Source organism: Saccostrea echinata, unplaced genomic scaffold (genome assembly GCF_033153115.1).
Source record: "Saccostrea echinata isolate AGI-Se365-2 ecotype Australia unplaced genomic scaffold, CSIRO_AGI_Sech_v1 ptg000086l, whole genome shotgun sequence".
Taxonomy (NCBI): Eukaryota; Metazoa; Mollusca; class Bivalvia; order Ostreida; family Ostreidae; genus Saccostrea; species Saccostrea echinata.
This window is the reverse complement of record NW_026889835.1, coordinates 3229137-3251934: the sequence shown is the minus strand read 5'-3', so window position 1 is coordinate 3251934 and position 22798 is coordinate 3229137. Positions and strand designations below refer to the sequence as shown.

The 22798-nt window shown below is 34.1% G+C and overlaps 4 protein-coding genes across 4 annotated transcripts; all 4 read right to left on the bottom strand.

Annotated features, from left to right (window-relative positions):
• Nucleotides 1-362: 362 nt before the first annotated feature.
• On the bottom strand, nt 363-3618 carry LOC133177035 (uncharacterized). The gene is made up of 4 exons (XM_061312120.1): nt 1669-3618; nt 1407-1573; nt 1192-1251; nt 363-541 (listed from the first exon to the last, which is right to left on the bottom strand). The coding sequence occupies exons 1-4, from the start codon at nt 3519-3521 to the stop codon at nt 492-494; spliced, it is 2130 nt and encodes a 709-aa protein (XP_061168104.1). The 5' UTR covers nt 3522-3618; the 3' UTR covers nt 363-491.
• Nucleotides 3619-5257: 1639 nt separating this feature from the next.
• LOC133177041 (protein rolling stone-like) lies at nt 5258-9048 on the bottom strand. Its single transcript, XM_061312129.1, has 4 exons — nt 8842-9048; nt 7139-7376; nt 6868-6978; nt 5258-6545 (listed from the first exon to the last, which is right to left on the bottom strand). Exons 1-4 carry the CDS (start codon nt 8932-8934, stop codon nt 6190-6192), a joined length of 798 nt encoding a protein of 265 aa, XP_061168113.1. The 5' UTR covers nt 8935-9048; the 3' UTR covers nt 5258-6189.
• A 2495-nt stretch (nt 9049-11543) lies between these two features.
• Nucleotides 11544-18232, bottom strand: LOC133177038 (uncharacterized). Its single transcript, XM_061312125.1, has 3 exons — nt 17863-18232; nt 13614-13726; nt 11544-12226 (listed from the first exon to the last, which is right to left on the bottom strand). The coding sequence occupies exons 1-3, from the start codon at nt 17994-17996 to the stop codon at nt 11955-11957; spliced, it is 519 nt and encodes a 172-aa protein (XP_061168109.1). The 5' UTR covers nt 17997-18232; the 3' UTR covers nt 11544-11954.
• Nucleotides 18233-20297: 2065 nt separating this feature from the next.
• On the bottom strand, nt 20298-22244 carry LOC133177001 (uncharacterized). Its single transcript, XM_061312077.1, has 3 exons — nt 21275-22244; nt 20905-20951; nt 20298-20743 (listed from the first exon to the last, which is right to left on the bottom strand). Exons 1-3 carry the CDS (start codon nt 21565-21567, stop codon nt 20493-20495), a joined length of 591 nt encoding a protein of 196 aa, XP_061168061.1. The 5' UTR covers nt 21568-22244; the 3' UTR covers nt 20298-20492.
• Nucleotides 22245-22798: the final 554 nt, after the last annotated feature.

The window sequence follows — 22798 nt, the reverse complement described above, 5'->3', positions numbered from 1 at the left end:
CAGATGAATGATTTCAAAGTAAGTGAAACTCTATAGTTGATCCGAGTTCTTTTGAATTGTATGTGAATAGTAATGTACAACTGTTTGAGGACAATACTTCAATTTCTCTGTAGATAGAAGACAAATATACAAATTTATTGTTCTTTCTTTTTTAATCAAAAAAATTTTTAAGCAATAGTTCAAAAGTGTTAAAAATTGTATGTTTTATTTAGTATAGATGATTTTGCATTGGGGAAATATATTAATTTTTCAATTTTTTTTTTTTTTTTTTTTTTTTTTTTTTTGCAGGAGGAAAACTAGAAGTGAAGTTGTGTTATATGAGGGAAAAGACTGTTTTATAAACATAAATCCAATAAATTAACTAATTTGTTTCGGTTGTTTTTATTTTTGTGAGTTGGTACATCAAAATAATTCCACAAATATGCCAGACTTCTGGAATCAATGAGTAAATAGAAATAAATATTTTATTTGGAGCCTTCAAGACTAGCTTGTTAGAAGATTTTTGACACTCTTCTCTTGATCCGACTTTTGAGTGATGTTTCTGAAAAAAAAAATATAAAGTTGAACTTCGTTATCTTAAATACCATGGATATCTCAAAGTTAGTTGGAAGTCCTAACTACATTTATGAATTTTAACCTCAGTATTGGGAATACTGAATGTCTTGAAAGTTTTTCTTGGTTCCATCCTTACAATATAATGAGGTTTGACTAAAAAGAGCATAAAATATTTCTTAAAATTTTTGTTAAGATAAACATGAATCTAGGCCTTGCTATATGGAGTATACTGTCAGATACAGATTTTTAAAAATGCCCATCGAGTCTGATGTTGGGAATGCTATGCTTAAACAGTCAATGACTGGAGCATGTTTGTCAATGAGCTTAACAAGCATACTTCTCGGAAAGCATTCAAGTTTGGTGGGGATACATGTACCTATTGTGCTAAGCAGTTAGCTGGTATTAATAGACAAATCCTGCTTCAAATTATGTGGATACACATCACCTGATATATGCAGCAACCATGCAACTGGTGCATACATTGAAGGATAATTATGGATTTATTACTGTTATGTAAAGTATACCACAGATGAAAAATTAATGGCCCGTACCATACTTAATACAGGAAATATTTAAGCATTACACTAAAGTTCTATTATCATCAATGTTTTCAGTTTGAGGACTTAATTTCCAAACCTGATTTTCTCCGCTCCTTTCTCCTTTTACCAGGTTCAAATGTCTCGTATATGTTTTCATCTGCAAATGGTAATATTTAATAGTTAAACCTAAAGTTCAGAAGTTAAAATGAAGCACATTTAGTTTTCCCTTGGGGTGATTTTTAATTAAGTTAGATAGTTCTGTAAAAATTCGCAAACAATTTATAAATATTCAATTTTTGATCAAAATCCTACCATCAATATCCTGTCTGACAGCATGTGTAACGAGATCACTCTCACTTCCAGTTCTCGATCGACCTTGAGAGGTCACTTTATCAAGGTCAATCTTGTCTAGTTGGAGCTCTGTTGCAGAGCGAACTTTTTTCTTTAATTTTTTACTACTTTTCTTTGTCGATTTTTCACTGGAAATACATTAGAAGCATGCAATTCAAAAGTGAACAAGAGTTGAACTTGAAATCATCTGTCATATATTAGCTTTATATTACTGGGTACTTACGATTGTGAATCATTATAGCCTTTGAGATCACATTCAGAAAAAGCTTGTCGAAATGAATAGTCCTCATACGCACTATCGTTATATTTTGTCAAAAACCCGTATTCACCCTCCGACAGTTTTTCAACGTCCTCTTCTATCCATGTGTGTCTTCTTGGGAATATAAAATAATTTGGTGGAAATTGCAACCTCTCCTCTAATCTTAGATTTATGTCACTTCTCAGTGGAAGCAAAAGACAGAATTTTAATCGCGCGCTAAGCGCAGATTCCCGCCCGTTTTCTCTACGAGGCATTGGTGAAATGACCGCGACAGAATCGATTACCAAGTTTTCTATCGTCATATCTTGATCGGTTGGTAGAAAGCACTTTTCTGTATTACACGTGGGAATAAAATCAACAGTTAATGGTAAATTGATAGATTTCGAGAAAACCATATTAATGTCAAATCCAGATTCTTCACCAAGTTTTGGAAGCTTAATGAAATCTGCTTCAAGATCCAACGGTAGCTGCAGTTTTTGTTTTGTTTCATCTTCAAGAATTTTTTCACAAGAAACAACTTCAAATTTCCCGTACGACTTTTTTCCAAGTTTTACGTTCACTGTGAAGACATGGAAATTCTTAAAGATGATAATATCACCTGCTTTTAGAGAGAAATGCACAGGTACGTCGGCTGCTATGTCCTCCATCATTTTTATCTTGACTTCCTCCTCTGTCAAATCCATTGACATCAGCTCTGACAGTGACTGAAACCGCGTCAAAGACTTCCGCAATCTGCCTTTAACTCTTTCACTAATGCAAAATTTTTCATCAGAAATACTACACAATAATTTCTCAACCTTGTCAACTCGGTGAACAAGCACCTCTAAGTTTTCTGTCAAATAATTTTGAAATTTTTCGTGTAGATGATCACATCTGCCAACTCTTGCTATTACAGGAAAATCTTGTTCAAATTCTTCAACAAATTGTTTTAGCACTAATTCTGGTTTGATTGGTTCTTCGTAGTCAACATTTTTCTCCTCTTCAGGAATTGTGAAATGTAGTCCTGAATCTAATGCAATTTTCCATCTCACTTCGAAATCATCGGCGGGAGAGGCAAGAAGAAATAGCTCCGGCCGCTGCATGTAAATATTGCCTTTGAATGTAAGAGGTAGACCGGTTATTCGTGACAGTGCAGCATCTTTGGTCTGAACATTGTCGTAAACCGGTAAATGACTCGTGACGTCATTTTCAGTACTACGACTGTCCCGGACGACAGCAAATTTCTTATTTTCATTAGAAAGTCTTAAAGTTCTTTCCACTGCACCTAGAGAGATAATATCTTGTAGAGTGTATGATGATGGGTCGTGTGTAACCGTAAAGTTTCCTTGAGAAGTCAATGGTAAACTATGATTTGTTCCAGCAGAATCTTTACACTCTAAACAAAGACTTCTATCGATAATGGACCGTATTTTCCGAACAAATTTCAATACACTCCCACATTGCAATGTTCTACCATTTTTGGTCATAACTTCCGTATTCGCCCTGAAAACTGTCGGACAGTCTTCCAACAAATCTGCTACAGTCGGATAAACCTTTGGAGTAGGTGAATTGTAGTCCTGCACAACATGAAATTTGAAGTTGTTGTCAACGGGCACTCTGACCTCGCGCCGTGAGCCTGCATCCGCATCATAAAATCTGAAGCCCACACTTTCCACTGCCAGCGTCCTCAACATTAGCGCCTCTCCCACACCGAACGGGGCATCTTTTAACCCTTGTCCACCCACTACCTGACTAATTTTTGGAAGCTGAAACATCTCCACGAATTCCTGTAACACAACAACCCCAGACGACATCATTTGTTCTTCGGATGCCGCCATTTTTGTTTTTACTCTGACAGTATATACCTGGGGCGATAAGCGTACACCTGGAATGTGTAATTTAGCCCTAACATGTCATTTCCAGTCAAGGTCACAACTTATCTTGTTTTCTCCCACATGGAGTAAGATTAAAATCAATGGTGTTTTACTTGCCTTTAATCACGCATAATGGAAAATAATCTTGTTTCATTGAAGGGGCGGGGTTATAAATAGGTGCCATGTCTGGCAAAAGTTTATTATTAATTGAATGAGATATTATTCACTCTGAGTATATTAAATCTAAGATACAAAAAATGCAAGAGTTATTTAAAAAAATAATTGTAATAGAACTTTGTTACAATCCAGTTAGGTGTCCTATACACGTCCTACGATACCAGTACAAGTGAATTTCGCACTACTTAATATTCAGAATTCCGTATTGTACCATAATCGTTTTTTACTGGAATTTCATTAATCTTAACCCCAAAGTTGTACACATGAATCTCATTCCTGACCAAAGGATGACTGCACTTAAGGACATACGAAATTTGCGACAAAATAAACTTTCAAAACATGAATTTTTCTTTTCATTGCAAGAATGGTCAACATCCAATCTACAACTTTATGTAATTACGTTTAATAAAAGTGTGTATTTACGAAGTTCGAATCTGTTTTCAAAGGCAGGGGTCATCACAATTTCTTGAATCTCCGTTCGATAATGAGGACGCCCACTTTTTTACTGACTTTATACATAGTCAGCGCATGTTTGTCTATTGTTCTACGTTTTAACAGTAGTTGTATATTTGCATAAATAATAATATGTCAAAAGGAGATTAATAGACAAACATGCGCTCATGGTTAAAAAGAGAAAAAAACTGCTTCTTCTTACATTCGCTCTCTGTGTTGATTCTGGATTCTGACATGTTGAATATTATAATTCTCCACGTGATTTCTTACCTCAGGTAACTTTGTGAATACTAAATTCCGTCACGTGACTTGTAAGGTAGCATGTTTGTGCCAACTAGGACATTGTGTTCGAACACATTAAATCATCTGGCATTGAGATATAATCTGCTTTAATTACATTGACATGCTCATATTGTTAATTTTGTTTTGAAGCTTTTGTCAGAAGTGTATTTGTGCCATACAGAATGGAGAGGGAGATTGGAAAGAGTGATCACGTTCTTTTTTCCAAACATGTCATTGTTATTTATCAAGTCTAATTTTAGAGCCATTCTTACAATGTTAGCTCCACCTCTCATGCATATCTAATGTTCAATCAAGGGCAGGTAAGTGTAAAGTCACTATATTTGGAAAGCAGTAAGGACAAAAAACATTGAATCATTTTATTGTATCACAGTCTACAATCATTTTAAGATTTAAATTTGGTTCCAAATTGACAGGATTCTTTCATAAACATACAAAAGTGAAATAAAGTTTAGATATAAAAGCAACAGAAGCAACCGAAAAAGACCCAAAAATAGGCGTTAAGTGCAGTCATCCTTTACTCAATATTTTTAACTATTGGCCTCAGTCAAACAGTTTGGTTCTTGGGCCCGACAAAACGCATTTGCCCTCGACCCCACTCAATAAATGTGTATTGTATACATTTTATTTTTGTGTCAATATGTAGGCCTATCATAATTATTGATATTTATAAATATTTTGGTGCATAATGAAAAGTAACGTATTGTTGAACATCATGAAACTATTTATTTGTTTCATTAAACATGTAACAAATGTAATATGGCTATAATTTTAAGAAATAAGACATGAATAATACAAAAGTAAACTTTATTTTGAATTGTCTTTCATTGCATTAACTGTCATTGTATTCATATATTTTTAGAACGATACCCTTAAAAGGTTAATAAAATTAATTCAGTCTGGTTGCAATTAATATAGTACTTGATTCCTGGGTTGCGATTTCATTTAAAAGAGGGGATACCAATACCCAGTATAATACACTGTATATTTCTGACAGAAAATGGTGATCCACTTGAAATAAAAGCCAATGCATACCATAAGCCCTGAGTAACTGGAAGGGAGCACAGGGGTTCGTACCCCTACCCCCAATTACAATGTATTTTGTCAACATTTACCATATATAAGACAGAAAACATGCTTATTTACGGTTGTGTCTGATCAAAAATATCGTCTGATGATTTGATTGTTGGCTTGTCAATAAAATTCATTTTGAGGCAAAGCAGTGTTACGAAGGAAATCTATCTAATTGAATACTAGTATATCAAGAACCTGATTCTCCTTAAGGAAACTCTAAACACTAATGAAAAATGCTTTTTGGACTTCGAGAAAAATATATCATATAAAGGTGCTCATATATTCAGTATATCTAGTTCATTTTCAACATAGGGTGCCTGCCTTATTTCTGCAGAAAAAATGTTCAAAGACAATGAACTATTTTTGAACAGAAATCACTGCTGTTTACTTGCATCGGGAAAATTAATGGAAATAATGTATTCAATTACTTAATCTTGGTCTAACATAACATTAAGAATACTTTAATTCATAAGAAATTGTGTCATTAACTGTAGTTTCCCATTTATTCTAATTTTCTTTTAAGGGCAGATCACTCTAACTCAATAAAACTACCCTACAAATAGAACTTTTTAGTGTGCAGTGTTTAGAGCTTCCTTAACTAGAATTTTTTCTAATTTGTTAAAAATGTTTAGACTGGTTGTGAAGTCTCTTTGTTTTTTCTACATGGACATCGCCTTAAAGCGTAAATGCCGTAAATCATAAGATGGCAAAGGGGCATGGCAACAAGTCCAACTGCTGCACAGTACGCTAGAGTAATGCCCGGATCATCCCAATCCAACACAGAGTAAATGTAAGATTTATTCTGGTGATTAGTCCCTCCAGCTGCATAGTATATCACAGTGAAAATGACATACGTTACTCCGAATACCACACCGTGGAAGAAATGATAGATTCGGATCGGAATGGCCGAGACGCTGACGTTGACAAGAACGTAGACCGCGTTCACTCCGTGTGTTAATGTGTCTATGACAGTCACCGATCCTCCTGCAAAAATAAAAATAGATGATCATCTGTAAGAATCTTTCAAAAATTTCACTTTATGTAGAGAGGGCAGTAGTAAATCGAAAAAAGGCAAGTTATCGACATCTAATGCTGGCGATATGCACACGGGGAATTTTTCCCGATGAGAACGAGAAATTACAAAAAATATTTCAGACTTACATATTCAAAAATATACCTATAATTTTTGAATGACCATAATTAGAATGCATTTTCTTGTTGTTTTTACATTTTTCTTTATATCACAAGGAGCACATATACAGGAAAGACTCGCAAACGAGGGCTGATCTAGAAAGGAGGTTCTTACCACTGTAGACAAGTCCCCAGTACATTAATGTCACAACAATAGCAGCAGAGTTTGCGAAGTTGAAGATAACCCAGTTCGTCTTTAAGTACCATGTCATGCCATTTGAAATACCTGATAGCAACAGAATTAAAAAAGAACTAATTTCAGTATGTGTGGAGTGGGCCAAAATTTTTATGAGCACTTAACTATATCACAAGAAAAACTCAAAATGTCTTCATAAGAACAATGTACATGTAAATCAATTTAAAGGAGGTTGTATTATATTCTAAACCATTTTTAATGTCCACTCGGCAAAAGTAAACGTAAATGACGCAGGCTGCATCCACAAGCGTCGAGACGGTGAGGACAAAATAGCACCAGTCTGTAAGGTAGATGAACCATTTGACCTGTTGTTGAGGGTCATCGCCTGCCCACTGCCAGCTATAGACCCCGGTCAGTATGATACAGACAAAGTGGTATACAGCCCAGAACAGTCGCCACAGAAGATAAGGTAGTATTGTCTCACAGTGCTTAGATATAGAAATGGTAAAATATATTACTTCTGTCCAATTTTAAAATAAACATGTAGATACATATACATATAACATCAAAATGGTGTTGCTGTTTTAATGGTGGAATTTGAAAAATTCGCTGACAATATTGGCTTAAATACAGGTAATATTTGGCTATTAATTTGACAAATTGACTGAAATCGTGAAAATGTTATGAAGAACCTTATGGAGCCCTCAGCTCAGATGTTCTAACACCAAACTTTTAACGTTTGTATGTTTTTTTTCCTTGCTGATATTGGTGCTACTGAGTATTAATACAAGGCAATTCAAGAAATTTATGTCCTCAACTTAAGGACAGAAGTTGTGATATAACTTGAAAACAGTCTGTAACAATATACAAGTTTGTGACCTTGACCCTTTTCCCTCAAAATCTACAGGGGTCATGTTTTGGTTACAGAAAGTATTGTAATGAATCTGGAAACAATTTCCTGCCATATACAACTTTGTGACTTTGACCTTTCACACTTTGGCCTTAAAATCAATAGGGGTCACTCCGGTCTCTCTTAAGCTGAGAGAGTAATCATCCTTTTTCAATGCAAAAGCTCCATTAGCATCTGGAAAGCATTTTATGCAAAGTACGATTTTCCGACCATGGCTTTTGACCTTAGAAATTTTCTAAAATCATATAGGAAGTTAAGATATAAAATTTTCATTGCAAAAAGCTTTTGTTGAATAGAGAACTTAAGTCATTACCTGCCATAATCTGGAAACTATTTTATGCTATATATGAATTTCTGACCTTCAGGCTTGCCCTCTGACCCTTGGCCTCAAAATCAATAGGGGTCTTCTTTAAGTCATAAGGAGTTACGATAAAAAGATAAAGGATTTTCTTCTGATATTGTCTGGAAACAAAACTGTTTAAAAAAGAAACAAACGGATGAACAGACCCAACTATTACATACGAGCGAAAGATAGGAACAAAAGTGTCTACTTCCGGAATAAATTTCCCTTATCCTGAACTGAATGTATAGTTTCCACAGAGAAAACATCATCCTTCATCTCTATAACTATATACTAATATATTTAAATGGAAAGAGTATCCTCAAGCGAAAAAAAATCCTAGCGATCACTCAAGATCTCTTATTGTTGATGTTGTATAACCATAGGCTGATTTGCTTTTCTTAAACCTTAGAATTGCTAATCTGGTTTCGGAGTTACCTCATGCATCAGTAATCAGACATCGATATTATTAAGTGTGAACTTTTAATTTGCTAGGTGGAGTATATATAAAATTTACAGGATAGCTTATTATGTATTAAATTCTGTATTTACCTTCACTCGATAAATAATGAACGCATTCTCGTTTAGACAGAAAACTACATTTCTCTGCAATCAGTGTCTCTTTCTTTATAGTAAACAAAGTATTGACCCATGAACTTATAAATCAGACTGGTGAACACAGCTGATTTTGTATGTTTCTTACCTGAAACTTGACAAAATCACGCGGATGATCATAATCCAGAAGAAAGTTTTTCACTCTGAATTCTTCTTTTGAACATGGTCGCGGGGTATCCATGACAAGCTTTGCTTGACCTGTTTTGTAATGTATCCGGTTTGACGATATGTTTCAATATCCATCGTTAACTATGAAGTGACAACAGGCGACATGTCACCAGTCATGCATCAAACACGATAGCAAATCTAGCTCCTGGATAAAAGGCGCCAAAAATTCAGTTTCAAAAGTTGGAATTAGTATTTACGTTGTTCAGTCAACGTACGTGACTGGTCATAACTCAAACTTTTTTAAAATCCGGTGTACCACTTTTCAGTTTCTGTGGTAGGGGTGTCCAGCTGAGATAATCCAATCCCTTTCCTTTTCATTGATTTAATTTATTTACATTATACACCTTTCCCTTCTCTGGCAGGGATTTAATGACGTGTATTTCATGGCCGTAGGAATCGGGGGGCACGGGGGGGGGTGCCCCCCTAATTTTGCCGATATATAGATTACTATAGTAAACATAGATACTATATGCTTGTGCCCCCTCAATAAAAAATGACTTTTTTTTGCTTGTCAGGAAATTTTTGGTAGTGCCCCCTCAACTGTCAACTGAAAATGTATGGCTGTGCCCCCCCCCCCCCCCCCACTGAATTTGCTTCCTACGGGCCTGTATTTCCATCAGGAAAGAGTACGGACTTGCATATTTTCTGTCTTGATAAATTACATTGTAAGTGCTGTTGAAAAATAGTTTTGAAATACCAGTAATATATAATAATGTAGTGATAAGTAGAAAAGCCATTGAGCCATTGTTGAAATTCTTTAAGTTGGGCCGGTACATACGGTAAGGTTGCCTTATACATGTACAAGTCTAAAACTTTACGTATTTGCAGACCCTACGGCTCTCATGTCCACACGTTAAGGCAAGACTTACAATATTATAAACTATACGTATTCCTATACGTATATAAAATACTAATAATATACACATATATATGTAATAATATACTATACGTATATAAAATACTCGTATTTCCATAAATTCCACGTGTTTTTTTTTTTTCAGCCTTGAACAGTGCATTTAGTCATTAAAATAGAGCTAGGGTGTTGTAATAATTTTACCGACCGATGCATTCAGACTTCTTAAAAAAGGAAGAGGTTGGACGAAAGCATTTGAAGATACATTCATTATCTCATTCGAAACACAGGTGCTTGGGGACAAGACCCCCCCCTTCCGAGTTCCGTACCCCAATCGTTCTTCGACTTTTTTTTTTATATATAAAATATTTTTCTATCATACATTCACAAAGTATTGTAATTTACAATTGAAAATTCGTAATATAACCTAAAACTAACCTTTTATGAAAATACTAAAAGAGAACAAGGTTGGCAACTTCGACAGACTTTTGCACCTCGATGGGAAATCCTCAAAAATTGAAGATAAAATCTACTAATACCGACTAGAAATAAATGTTTCCATATCTTCAGTGTTTTACACCTGCAACTTTAAATTGTCAACGTTTATGTACTATGTACGGGATCTAGGGGAGTGGATCGTTTAGGATTTCCCTTATTTTAAGCATAAATATCACTGTTTATGAAAAAAAAATATCCCATGGAATGCTTTTATTTATCGATGTTTAGTGATGTCACACAACACAAACATTTATCAATACCGACATTTACTTTATCAAGTATTTCTAAATTTCAAGCGCAAGTCTCATTACATCACGCGAGAACTGTCATGGCTGCTCAGGAGAACGACTAGTAAACACGCAGATTTATTTTACTTGGTTTTCGCGTATAAAGGGCTATGATGTTGATAGTGAATAAAAATTTCGTCTCATTGGAAGTAAGTTGAATGCAAAAACATTTATTTTGCCTGCAGTCGCCCGTATCTAAAAAATATATTTGCACCATTACGGAGATGCAGTGGAATTGTAGCCCTCTCCTGAAAATATCCGGTTTAAAAAAAAAAAAACCGGAGAGGGCTACATTATTGCAGCTAGGTGACACAGAGTCGAGAAGTTTACGAGTTTAGACCTGGGTCCCTGATCAAACAAGCAGGAAGGCTGACACTCTGACGTGCCGTACCGGCCTACTGCAACTGATTCAGCTGTAGTACCAAGTCAAGTCTTACAGAACCAAGACAGGATTCAAAACCCAATTCTGCATTGTTTGTCGTTTATTTTTTAAATAAAATAATTATATAATGAGAATACATCACGTGGTTATATAAGATACAAAAGAATGTATACATAATCATACATGTAAACAATGAGCAAATTTATATATAAGTATATTTAACAAGAATCACATCACTTTCTTTCATAACGCTATTGTATAGTTGAGGTATCACAGCCGGATTTCGCACAGGAAACGTTTACCAGATGCATCCTGGGTATTGGAAGGACATTAGTTCGATAGAAATTCCTTATTTTTTTGTAATATTGACACCAGTGTAGAAATTAAACTAGTCCCATTTATTTTTCTGAAAAATGTACAGCTGCATAAGTTATTCATGTAGTTAAAAGGCTATAGACATGGAAGTTCTGTGTCGTATTATAATGTAATCAAGGAATTAATTAAATCTTGTTAATTCCACACCATTCAGAATATAGTACAACTCAGCCAATTAATTACATGGTTAAAAAGACTTAAATCCCTTGCTTATTGTTGTAAAACATTTCTATATTTTGTGCCTACTGTCTACATGTATATAATGAGTATATTTATGCTTTAACTGTCCCTTTCCTGTCATGAAAAGAATTTCGTTTATATACAAATCTTTGGCACATAACATCAATGGACATTACAAAAATATGGACATCACCAAAATATAGAATTTACACAATATTGTCTGTAGATTTCAAAAGACAGCATTTGTTACTATATATCCTAATAACGTATTGCATACCATCTGGAATTGCACATCCTGGAATATGTTAATATCATATCACTGTGAATCTTCTGATGTAATGAAGATTTTTCGTCATGAATTAAAGAAAGCACCATAAGTTAGGATGCCGTACCCACTTCTTCATATTTCTCTAGTGCCGATATTATACAAGGATATTCATTGACTTGACAATTTTCTTTTATAGTATAAAAGGTACATTCTTTTTGCTGGGTTTGCTCCTGTCCCTGAAATATGACACAATCGGGTTCTTGATTCCAATTGTTTCCAAGTCAGCGTCTTTAAGGGAGGAGAATTTTTTCCCAGTGAGTCCCTTTCTCTGTAAATGATTCACAATTCTGTCCTCGACCCCCATGTGGCGGAAGAAGGTCACCATATCTTCTGTATTAAAGGACGACAGGTTTCCGTCTTTTGGTATCGTTATTTCATTTTCGGGGATAAATTTTGTCACCGCTGAAAAAAAGTATTCTTCATATATAGTATCTAATAAGATCAATTTAAATTATAAACAGCTTAGGTATGCATTTGTTTTATGTTATATTAATTTGTCATTACCTCTTTTGAAACTATTAGCATTGTCATTATAATCATCACTATCATTAATGATTCAACATAACCGCTACATTGGAAAAAATTCAAATTCTTCATCTAAATTTCGGGTGCTCATTACCGTTATCATATCTTATCAAGAAGACGATTTTCGACTACAATTCATTACCACTACATAGTACATACTCGAATCTGCCAGCGATGGTACATTTAATATAAGTTCTATTCTATAATAATTCATTTACAATGCAGTAAAAAAAAAAACAAAACAAAAAAACAATTAAAGTTGTAATTCGTTCAGCCTGTAGTCGAAATACTATGGGACGTTAAAAAATTCTATATGGAGATGAAACACCAAAAAATGTGTCTTTTACAAAATGGCTAAGGCTTTAAAAATAATTAATTTAATAAACCCCCCCTGTTCAAGATCCTGTTTTGACCTCCCCGTGGTGAGAAGGGGAAACGGGTCTTAATGCATGTATGCGTTGTATCTGTATCTGCATTAAGCACTGGCTAACAGTTCTAAGCATTGTAGCGGTAATGCATACTTATAAATGTAGCGGTAATGTAAACAAACTACTAGTATTTTGTAGCGGTAATAAGTATGTAGCGGTAATGACTATTTTGAAAAAAGTGGCACTAATGTAATGCACCCATTAATTGATATTCAGTAACTATAAAATGATTTTTTTTAATGTACACTGTATACATATGTATATCATTATAAATCTTTGTAAATGTTGTATGGTTATTCAGATTGTATATATGGGGAGAAGACTACCAAAGTTTTTTGGAACTTATGTCCAATCCCTTCGACATATTGTCAGTAAAATATATGTCTGTAATAAAAAACGAGGAAAATAAATTTGGATTTAGTATTATGTACGTTTGCTTGGTTTGAACAAATTTTTCCTACAACATATGGAACTGGGATCTGGCAAAAGTTCTGAAAACTTAGTCCACCCTTTCCCTTTACCAGTATATGTTAAATATAGCAAACATTTCTAGCTGTATATTGGTAAAAGTTAAAAAGAAATGTAAAGGATCTCCACAATTAGTGGATCAAATTTAAATTCTATGAGTTATGTTTTAAAGAAATTCAATGTTAAGATATTTCAAAACTATTTGGTAAAATTTCGTGTGTGTTTTCTTGAGATAAAAATGTTTCTACAGATCGATCTAAACTGCTTCTTGAGACGAAAGACTCGTGTACGCACACCCATCATCGCAAACAAATTGGATCAAAATCCGGGGCAAGAAACGAAAATTACACAATTGCTATGGCACTTACTGTTGGTAGGTGGTCTGCTAGTTCGTATTCTAGGTGGTAGCTTTTCTGTTCGAGGAGGATCCTTGGGGAGCGGGGGCGGGTTTTCTATTTTTGGAACTGGAGGTAGATCTCTACTGCAAACATTTAAGAATAATTAATCTAACATATACTTGTACTCAATGCAAAACATAAAAAGAGGAAACAGGGATTTATCAGTACCTTCTCAGGGGCCGAAATACGGCCCCATTCCCAATTGAAAATGAGTTCAGTTTTTCCCAATTTGGCAGTGTTTTTTCCCAATTGGTGAACAATGCTTTTATATTTAATTATCTTGGAAAAACACAAGGAAAATTGTCAGATTGTCTGTAATTTTCATCTATTTAAGTCATTTAGCAAAACTACAGTCATAACACGTTTAAAAACAGTGGCGGATTCAGGGGGTTTTGGGGGGGTTCGGGAAAACCCCCCCGCCCGATCAAAAAAAATTTTTTTTACAAGTGTCATTTTAACAATATATTGCATAAATGCGACTCTATCCAAGCCCATTGTTTTATACAAAGAGGTGAAATAAACAGTCACCATGCGAAATCCCTTTCCGCTTGAGCGCACACAATATACAGGTAATCAACAGTACTGTACATGCAGAGATCATGATAGTCCGTGCAGCTAGTGATGACGCAACATCATACACTAACAACCAAAACTGCACATAGTTATTACGGTTTTGTTTTGGCTAAATTAATATTGTTTGGAGAATTTTCTTCTTTCTTCGATAATTGAATGTTATTTTCTTTATTGAACTACATGAATAAACTGTGATTATTATTTAATAGAAGAAAAAATTAATTAATACATCAGGGATGAATTAATACATCAGGGATGTATACTAGTTGAAATACGTTGTGACCTGTACCAAAAAGCACATTGAAAGTATTCCTTTTGTAGAAGGAAGTTACAATGCAATTTTAAAAAGCAAAAGATCTGCATTTTTTTTAAATTACAGTTGAATGTTGTTGAATAAAACCCAACTAACGGTTACAACTTTGTATAATGAATTGTGGTAAAACTAATACGTATAAATTAGAGGTTCTGTCAAAACAAGAATTGGCCACTTTTTTATTGATTGTTTTTCAAGGATTTTTTTCAAATTCAGGGCAGGTAAGTGGGTAAAAAAAAATAGAATTAAAGAGTGCATTTATGTTAGAAATTATAATTCCCCCCCCCCCCAATGAATAAGCAATAATTCCAATTATTTCCAAAATAATTTATATTTATTCTTCAATATGAAATATCATTATGTGTTTATATTAAAAATTATATGAACAGTATAGTCAAGTAGTTGAAAAGAGTAATTAGGGTTTCTACACAGAATTCGAATATTCTAAGTGTTGGAAAATTGCACATCATGCAGTTGTATTTTGGTAGGCAAAGCTTCACATGCGACACTGTGTTGGACGTGCATTTTAAAATGAAGAATTGGATACCCTATTATATAGCAAATGGCGATATTTCTAATTTTGTCAGATTTTACATTTAATTTTTTCTTTAGAAAAGTCTCATTTTCCAAGTTAATATGGAAGTTAAAAATAATCCTAAAATTCTAATTTTTTGTTCAATTTCTTGAAAATTTGGGTAGGTCGGTCTTGAAAAACAACTAGGAAAAAAGTGGCCAAAAACTAATTCAATCTAAAATGCTGGAAAATGCACCATTTGGAGCCATTTTTAAAGAAAATTTCTGAAAAACACTGTAAAAACATCGCCAACTTTTAATCCGAATTTCCTCCGTTTTTCTGAAAATGGTGATATTGTGTAATTATATAGATTGATTAAGTTATTTCTACATACTCAATTGATCTACGAATGAATGGTAAGGACTGTAGGCATTATTTCAAATAGAAAAATATATTTTCAATGCATTAATACATATTAAAAGAGGACTTTGAGAAAATATACACTTGCAGGAGGTTTATATTTTCCAGAAACAGATTCTGTAATGACCTAAATTGGAATCTCATACACACATGTACTACCCTAAGTTGTATAAACACTTCATACTCAATGAAGTCAATTTTACTTTTATTAGTCTGTTATTCATAATTGATCTTGTATGAAGTTGGATCATATATATAATTGTCTGTTTGGCTGCCCAAATTAGAGTTCATGCTGAAATGTTAAATGAATTACGCCTGAATACATGATTTAAGCAACATTTTTAATTTTTCCCAATTTCATCAAAAAGCCGATAATTTTTTCCCAATTCCCCAAAAATGGTGTTTCCCAAAATAGGCTGATAAATCCCTGGGAAATATCAACTTATTATCTGCTTGTTATAAATGTAAATGTTTCATTTTCTTAACTTCGCTTAAAAAGGATTTCTATCAATCATTTATGCTAATTGCAAGTACAGCATGTCAAAAGCACACCGTTTCATACAAGTTTTAAAGCTATTTGTAAACAAACATCCTTTGGCTATCGTCTATTTATCTTAACTCTTGAATTTTTACAGTATGGCTTTTGAATTACGCCTTCGAAATCCAATTCCTGTGGGTTGTGTCGTTATGCGTTCATTCACGAGTAATTCTAACAATAACAAAACCAAAAAGGAAAATAAAAGACAGGTGGTATGCATAAGTTAAATGACATTCCTTAATTACATAGTGGCGAATAATTAGTGAGGGAGGCATTATCGTGGTAAACGTACGACAATCTACTGCACCTATCTATTTGTTTCACAATAAAGTTAAACAATAAACATGACTTTACAATCTTCGTTATCTTTAATCTAGTAATCAATGGTGTCCAAATTGTGTGGGTACTTTATTCTGGGATTTCCAAAACATCACGCCTTCAAATAATCACATTTTAACCCTGCGTTACCTACCCCCCCCTCCCCCGGAAGGTTTTCAAGAACATAAAACTGCACTAGGATATGCTTGCATATTACTTATTAAAATGATACCGTGTTCCTGAAAAAAATAGGTGCAACTTCAAGATCTCCAATACTATGGTCTAATTCTAGGTCCGAAGGCAATGATATGAACACTGACAAACATAAAGGGACAAACTAAATTACAAATGATTGAAATAATGAAGTCAACGGTTGGTTACACAGTAAAATGAAAAGTAACCAATCCATATGGTTAGATAAAGGGTCCTGTAGTAGACTGCATTAATCTTAACATTTTTAAATGCTTTTAAAAAAGTTATTGTTCGGTATAACTTGATTAATTTAAAGTAGCTTTATGACTTAAAAGTAATCAAGTGGGTGTCTGGAGGAGAATTTTTGGCAATGAAAGCGTGAGAAATGTTAAACAGTACAAGAGTTGAGTAAATTTTAAATAGAGTATCCTCGAAAATTAGAAAGATTTGATTTCTTAGGAAATGGAATGAGCTGTGTTTATTTTAACGTTGAAATTCTTTAGCTTAAGACATTTTTAGTTTAAAAAATGTTTAACGAGAGATTCATTGGACAAGACAATGAACGATGAACCACAGACACTGACAGAGGAAATATATCTCCCCTTTTCAATGTGGCGAATTTTACTACTTATTTAGCTGATTCTTGCGTTTTGGTAAAAGAAAAAGATGAAGAAAAGATAGAGCTTTGTGATCAGTTAGTATCGTCTGTCGGTGGGTTTAGATGACATTGATTACGTCAAGGTGACAGACAGGTTGTTTCTGAAATAAAACAGGTGTAGAATAAGGTGTTATTGTACGCCATTAACACTGTACCCGTGTCTCATTCAGGTACAGACGACATCCAATCCGTTCTTTGTTGGGGTAAACGCAGTGAGTAAGTGCATTTTTTACGAACCAAAAAAAAAAAAAGTAAAGAGCCATGTACAAATATTGTCCTTTTCTTTTGTACACACCATCTGCATACCCGTCCAGCCATATTTGCATGTGTATTGAAAACTATAAATAATCCATTAGTGGTCCTCAGAGATAGAACCTGTCTAGCTGGATTCCGATCTGGTCTAATACAGCTTCACTGATTTTGAACAATTTGAATTTCCAAATAGGAAAATGTAGGATGAAAGATTTTATAAAATATGAAAGTTTAAATATTTATATCACAAAAAGATAAAATACAGCGATAAAGCAAATCACCTAGTACAAAAAATCGATTGAAATATATTTTATTTTTTGTGTTTGTTTTCAGGTTCGTATAGAAATAGTAAAACTAAGTTATAGATACATTGTACCAAAGTATCCTTTTTGTCTCAGAAAAACAAAATACCACTGCACGTGCGCAGGTGTGCTGTCTTACCTGGTGAGGTTACGTGTTGATGATGTTGTAGAGCTCTCGCTCTGTTTGTCCGTCTCTGTATCCGAGTGTCCGTTGGTCATCGCTCCGTTAACGTGTCCGTTCATATGGGGTGCACTTCTTTCATACTCTGCCATTTTACTTCAATTACCGGTCTTATTTATACATATAGGACTGTCGTGTTATTGTGACGAAAATTCGTTCAACCTGAATTCATGCCCAAGCATGCGTGAAAGCAGTCAGTCAGGCCTGAAAACCATTCAAGAAACGAGGTCAGTTTTTAATAAGTGTAGGTTTCTTTTGTGTTTGGATTTACTCGAGGAACTTCTCATGACATTTGTTATGACACACCGATTTGCGAAGGCGGGTATCAACTTAGTCATCGGAGAACTGTGGCAAATGGGTAAAAGTTTTAAAATAAAACAAAAAAGTTCAGCGAGTAAAATAGACTTCAACCACAAAAAGCTATCAATACACGTATTATAAGACCCAAGGTTTTAGTAACTCTTGTGCTTAATTATAACATGAAACATTGCATGAGTTTCTTTTCATTTATTTGTGAGGCAGGGATCACAATGTGATTTTGGAAGCTTTGCCAGAAACAGGTCAATCCGTGAAAGATCATCAGAGAAATTATTTTCTTTTTTGGCCATTTTTCTTTTTTTTTCTTTTTTTTTTTGTTTTGTTTATTTTGATTCTTATACTTTGCAGATCGACACATCTAAAAAGAAGGGGATAGGAAAACAAGTTTTCTTCTTGGTACACTGTACTGTACCGTCTTGACATTAGAAATAAACAGACAGTTTGGACACACTCTGGTAGTACACGTATGTCTGTCCGAATCTTCTGTTCCATAGAGCCTAAAGGAAATAAACTTCTGCAACTCATTAATTGATAAAACATTATTAAGTTAAAATTCATACTTCAATAATCAGCTTCTTGCAACAGTTTGTACCGAGGTTTTCAATTGTATTTTGAGAAGCTATATCAGCACCAAAGAAAGTGTAATTTGCATTTGTTAAAAAATTGCGTCTAAGTTTAACAGTTTAATATAAAAATTTAAAGGAATTGTAGATCAATTGTTAAACCTATTTATTCTGAAACATTTGAATAAATCTTGTTTAAAAAGTTCACATTTCTTTGTATTTACAGATGATTTGTTTCGCAACAAAAGTTTACAATGGCTGACCGATATTCGTAAAAAATGAATGTTAAATTTCTAAAGGAGTTTGTTCTACAGTGCGTATTCTTTAAGAACTCTGTTACACCCTAATGTGCAGATTTCTACTAAACTGAGGGAAAATTTGGGAATTATCTTTACCTCATTCCAATTATTTGGTTAAAAGATAGACTTCACAAACACACAAACGATTTATGAACAATAGACTAAGTATTTGTTTCTTTATCTTTCAACATTCTTGTCATTGTTCACCACAAAAACTTGTTTTCACTTCTATAGAATGAGGGGGAAGCACATTCAAGATTACGAGGATTATAGGACCAACATTGGAGAAAACTACCCTCGGGCATTCAGACAGTCAACGTGTTAAAAATGAGCACATCAAGTGACAACGTGATTTGCAGAATTTGGATAACTGAGGAATTAAAGAATGCTAATGTCTCTTTGCAAAAACAAATGTTTCTAGAATTTAAAACTTAATTATTGATATTTTTTGAATCAATCTGTTTCAGTTATTTGCCAGTCTTTTACCCTAAGTATTTCTAAAAGACCTATTCTTTATATAGAAATCTAACATTTTAATCCATTTAACAGGGAGTCAAATAGAAATTGAAGAAAAACATGGACACTTCAGAATTTCAGTGGTGAAACAAATTCATCGCTTGAAGAAATATGCATTATCTTTCATCAAAACAAGACAAAAATCTATACATCATCATATAAACCTGCGTTTTATTTGAAAGGCTATACAAAGAAATGTTGTCTGTTTTGAAACAAGAAATAAAATTGTTAAAAAAGCATTTTAATTCAACATGAAAGGATGAAATCTGATCTGCAGATGATATTTTGGGAAAGATTGTACTGACAAGAGCTTTTCTTGCTAATGATCGTGTGATTAGAATTTTATGCATTTACCGGAGGTATTTATTAAAGAACATTCCCGCAGAAATTATTCTTTGTGAAAGAAAGTCGAACAACATATGGATAATGGATATGAACACAAAGACGTAAAATAATAGACAGAGTATGTTGAAGGACCTTAAAAGTAAAACTGCAGGTACAGTATATAACTAAAGTAAATAACATTCAAGTCACACACACCAATATAAACGAGAGATGCTGCGAGCATTGAAAATGATAACCCCCTCCCCCAATAGAACAAAAATGATGGGTACATAAATACAACAAATATTGATACAAGAAATTTAGAGCAAGGGACATTCTTATACAATTGAATTTAATTCAAACTTTTGTTCACCTCTCTCAGAACTCCGATATTGTCACCGTAAAGCAGAAAATCGCCCCTCAGCAGAACTTTTTAATGCAGTATTTAATTTTATTGTTAATGAATGATATATTATGATTATTAATGTAAATATCTGCAATAATATCAGGCACTATGAGAATATCACGTATTGATTTGTCCTAATCACTTCCATTCCAGTAAAAAGCATTATAACATGAAACCGATTCGATCTTTGCTCGATCTGTCCCTGAAATGAAGCAGGATGGGGTTTTTGATTTGTAAGTCTTCCAGAGTTTTGTCCTTGAGTTTCCCGAACTTCCTACCATCCATTTCCTTTCGATGAAGTCTCTGAACTATTTCCTCATTAACCCTCATGTATCTAAAAAATGTAGCCATTTCATCTACACTGAAACTCTGAAGGTTCCCGTCCTTTGGAATAACTAATGGGGGAAGATCGGCTGTAAATGAAAGAAACTCATCTGAGTAATGTAATATAATCTGCGAAGTTTCTTAAAATAGCAACTGATAAAAGCTTTATTTTGGAAATAATGTATTTTCGTCTTTTAAAAAAAAAAAATAAATCAACTTAAAGATTATGATGATCAGACTTTTTGCCTACCTAATGCTGCTGCCCTTGCTGGGATCTTTGGTGCTGAACTTTGGACCCTGTAATTGATAATTTATAGGACTTCAGAAAATATATTAAAACTTATGAAATTGACGACAATCTTAACAATCTTAAATAGGGCACAAAACATTTTAAAATGTTTGAAAATGTCGTCGACTTCTTCATTATTTGTATTCATGCCGAATCTATTGGATAGAAGTTAATATTTAATTTTAATATTTGACATGATCTTAAAATCTTTGTACCATATATTTTAAAAATGTCGAATAATGACCGATCTTTCATTGAAATCAAATGTCAAAGAACCAAGTTCATTAGCAAATCATCTACTTAAATAATTTTAAATGAACCCAATACTTACACTCGAAGATTGTCGTACGTCGGCGTTCCATTTGGAAGATTCAGAACTTCATAACTTCGGGTCTTATTTTTAATCCTGGAAGCCGCGGAACTGGTAGGGGAAGCTCGGATCTTCTGTAAATGTTTCAGTCTTTCTGCTTCATCCTTAAAGAGAGGCGAACTTTGTTCCCCGGAAGAATTACTTTCTGTTGTATCTTTTTCATCATCTACTTTGTATTTATTCATACGCTCTGTGAGACTATTGCCATTCTGGAATCCGTTTGAGACCGGTTCCTGATTTTGCGATGTCGCCATATCTCATACTCAAGAACTTGACCAGCAAAAGAATTACATTCACCACAAAAAGATCACAGATACCCAAGCACGACTACATTTGAAATGTTCCATGAATCAACGGGGCATATACCTGAAATTGTTGATGCATTTGCGCAGTGTTTCACAAAGAAAAAAGTCAATAATGACCCATATTTTCCTTTTAAACTTCTCCTATACCAGCACAAACATGTCCCACAGATAAACGTATTTAAATCCGTCTTTTCCACGCATAATTCTTCGTTGTATGGATTTTTAAACAGTCTATAAATTCCTATTCATAGTGTATGTAAGAGTTCCACAATTTCTCCTACACGTACATCTTTCTTTTGTCTAATTTTTCAAAAGCCTTTAAAAAGAGGTCGGGCTCTACCTCTACAATTTAACACTGGGCAAAAGGGACACGATTGACTGCCCTGATATATCATTCTTATCTCATTCATTAAATAAATGGATCTGATGTAAAAATAAACACTTATTCCAATCAGCGATCTATGTCGAACTGACAACAGGACGGTGTCACATAGCCCCCGTTTTGTTGTGTCCAATGAATTCCTACTGATCTGAAATCAATGGGCCTGATATATGATATCAACAAGGTTATTTAAATTTTCCAATTAGCAATCAGTGCGGAATGTCTTTACAATCGTCCCAATAACACAATTGCTCTTATAAAGATGGGTATTCCCACTGGTTTATGTTACAGTAAAGAGAATTTATAATTTGGTTTCTCAATGATTTTTCAATCGAGTTCTATACCATTTTTGTACGATCATGAAAGGAGACTACCATGAAATGGAGTAAAAATAAGAAGAAACAAACAGGAACCCCTGTCCCAAAACTCATACTCGAATTCTAAGGGTTCAGACTCGTTAATCATAAGCACTTTCATATTCATAAAATTGGTCTTCCAGAAGTTAAGGTATGGAGATGATATACAACGCTGTATGGAGATGATATGGAACGCTGTATAATAAATTTTAACACGACCAACTTAGTTTCGCCTTGAGGCCTATTCACTAGCTGGGGGGGGGGGGGACATGACAGACCCGGTTTGTCGGTTTTCAAAGTGTGTGTGTGTGTTGGGGGGTGGGGCAACCTCCCAAACAAATCTGATAAGCAAAAAAGTTCAAAAAGGGGGGAACCCCTCCCCCTCAAAAAAAAAAAAAAAAAAAAAAAAAACTAAACTGACCAGACTCGAAAATTCTATTTC